At 25.3% G+C, this 2,883-nt stretch overlaps 1 protein-coding gene across 1 annotated transcript; it reads right to left on the reverse strand.

Moving 5' to 3' along the window:
* Positions 1–60: 60 nt before the first annotated feature.
* Positions 61–994, reverse strand: LOC106789672 (methylenetetrahydrofolate reductase; the record flags this gene model as incomplete). Its single annotated transcript, XM_014754084.1, has 3 exons — positions 771–994; positions 524–687; positions 61–378 (listed from the first exon to the last, which is right to left on the reverse strand). Coding segments are annotated over exons 1-3 (690 nt in total), but the record flags the coding sequence as incomplete, so codon positions are not given.
* Positions 995–2,883: the final 1,889 nt, after the last annotated feature.

Genomic DNA, 2,883 nt, shown 5'->3' on the forward strand with positions numbered 1-2,883 from the left:
ATTATAAAAGAAAAATAAAGAATTATAATAATTATAAAAAATCATTATTAATTACTTATTTAATGTAAAGAAATGAAAACCATAAGAAGCTTGACATTCAATGATATCCTTAATTAAATTGATTGTTAATTCAATTCCAAAATCTTTAACTTCTTCGTCATTATCCTTTATTGTTTCTAAATGATTTAATATATTATTTGGTATATTTAATTGACAGATATTAGTCATTCTTTTTAAAGATTTGTACTCCAATATAGGAAAGATTCCAGGAATAATTGGAACTGTTATTCCAATATTTCTACAGTCATTGACAAAGCTTATAAAAGTATTGGATTCGAAAAATATTTGCGTTATAATAAAATCTGCACCTGCGTCAACCTGCAAAGTAATTGATATCAATTTATTATATGATATCAATGTATTTATCATTTATAAACTTTACATAGCTTTAATAAGATTTAATTTTTTTCTGTTCTATTTTAATCTGAACTTTAAAAAATATAAATTAGATATAAATTCATACTTTTGCTTTTAAATAAAAGAGATCAAGATCTTTGCTTGGTGATAACGGATGCATATTAGGATAACCCGCAACACAAATACTAAATTCTTTACCATAATGTGATCTAATAAATTTAACTAAATCAATGGCATGTGGAAAATCACCATCTTTTTCAAGTATCGAATCTGAAATTTACGCTTAATTCATTAAAAATATATAAGTTATGACCAACATAAATAGAACGATAAAGAATATTTATGTTGTTTACCTCCTAAAAGAGCAAAAATATTTCTTATTCCAAGATTATAAGCTTTTTTTAATATTGCTTCTACATTACATCGTTTTAAACCTTTAGCTGCTACATGTAATAATGTATTAGGAGGAAACTGTTTAACAATATTCAAAGGTAAATAAAAATTTGTGACACTCCTAGTATTCCAAGTTAAAGCATAAAATACAGGAGAATATTTGTCCATCTCTGCGAAAAATCTAACCACCATTATTTTCTTAAATGTTTGTTGAGAATATGTGAAATATATATTCTTTATTATTATTATACTAACCTTTCAAAAATATCTTTTGGTTCTTTTATTGGAAAAAATTCAAAGCTATAGAATATTTCTTTCTTATGAATTTTTTCATTAATAACTTTCCGCAAATCAACCAACTCATTAATATGTTCATTAAATCGATAATTACTAATCATTACACCACCGTTCTCATTGTTGTTTACATTTTCTTCAAATGTTTCTTCTATTCCTGCTATGAAACTTCTCATTAATAATTCTTACTTAAAATATCAAAGTAAAATGAAAACTCAAACTGTTTAGTTATTTACAATCATATACGACTATACTAGCCTATCTATCAATTATGCAATATACTTATAAAAACTTATCAAAAAGTGTGTGATAAAATATATAATGAACCTTATGTTGTATGTATAGAATGCCTTATGATAAGAAATACTATCAATTTTTTAAATTATCGTAATACTTCTTAGCATTTTTCATTCTTAGCATAGCTAGCTTGTTGATCACAATTATTTTATACTTGCATAACAAGTGATGCATATTCCATTACTTATTATCAATAAATCCTAAATAAATAGAGAAAAAAATATTAAAAAAAAGAGTGCATATTACGAAATATTTACAGCTACATTTGTAAGAGAAATTTTAAAAACAATGTATATGTCATATTTAGTATTCGTGTGTGCCTTCAGAAATGCGTTTTAAAAAATAGCCATTATATAAAAGCTCAAGTAAAAGAAAATTAAAATGATTAGATGATAAATCCGACGATGATCACCTGTAACAAAAAGAAAAAATATATTAATGATACAATCAAAAATGATATAATTGCCTGACATATAAATCGTCCCATTCGCAGATGCACTTTTCAATTGAATTCTCTATATATTTTTATCAAATCTCTATAATAATCGTTGCAATGAAATTAAATTAAAACGCGTGATTTTAAATTATGAAATGTAATAATAAAGAAATATTGAAAAAGTTAAAATACTAAGTTACTAAAAAAATTAATATCTATTAATTATTGTAAAATACTTTTAAACTGCATTTTATAGAAATAAAAAATTGTAAATTTAATAAAATACGAACACAATGAAAACTTTTAAAGATGAAACAAGAATAAAGAAATTGCTTTAATATTAACCGAACGTTAATTAATCTTCAAAATTTAATAATACGGAAATTTTTTTTAAATATTTCTGACTCTAACTAAACACATGCATCTTATGGACGACATAGACACGAATTTGGTGTCCCAAGGAGATGGAATGGTCCATCATCTCCAATTAAAACTAAAAATTAATGACGAGCAAAAAAGTAATACAATAAAATATAATATATGACTAGAGAGCTATTTTCGAAGAGTTCGAACTTGATGTTGAACCATTGAAAATAACTCCATAGTCTATGTAGTTGCCCACTTGATACCACAAATTTGTGGGGGCCTCTTCGGCGTTAGCCTCTTCGGCATTAAGCCTCTTCTTTCTTCATGCCCTAAATTCTGCAGTGAGGCTTTTTCTTAGCGCATTTTACAATACGATTTCGTAAATAATCGCAGTCTAAAGAAATCCACAAATCGTACAGTTATATCTACTCGAATGCCTCAACAGATATTTAATCTAATCGATGAACCTATTATTAACACTTTGCATTTAAAAAATTAAATAATATCAAAGAAAAGCAGAAACTTTGTCATACACCTTATGGTCTTACTTTTTTACTCGACCACTTTTATCTTTTATCTTTACTCTACTTTGTATTTACTATACATATATAACAAATGAAGTATTCAGAAGGAATTACTAAAGAGCAAAGCGTTAATATACTTAATATTAAGTAAGTATC

The sequence above is a fragment of the Polistes canadensis genome, unplaced genomic scaffold (genome assembly GCF_001313835.1).
Source record: "Polistes canadensis isolate GaletaPanama2010 unplaced genomic scaffold, ASM131383v1 scaffold_197, whole genome shotgun sequence".
In the NCBI taxonomy this organism is placed as follows: domain Eukaryota; kingdom Metazoa; phylum Arthropoda; class Insecta; order Hymenoptera; family Vespidae; genus Polistes; species Polistes canadensis.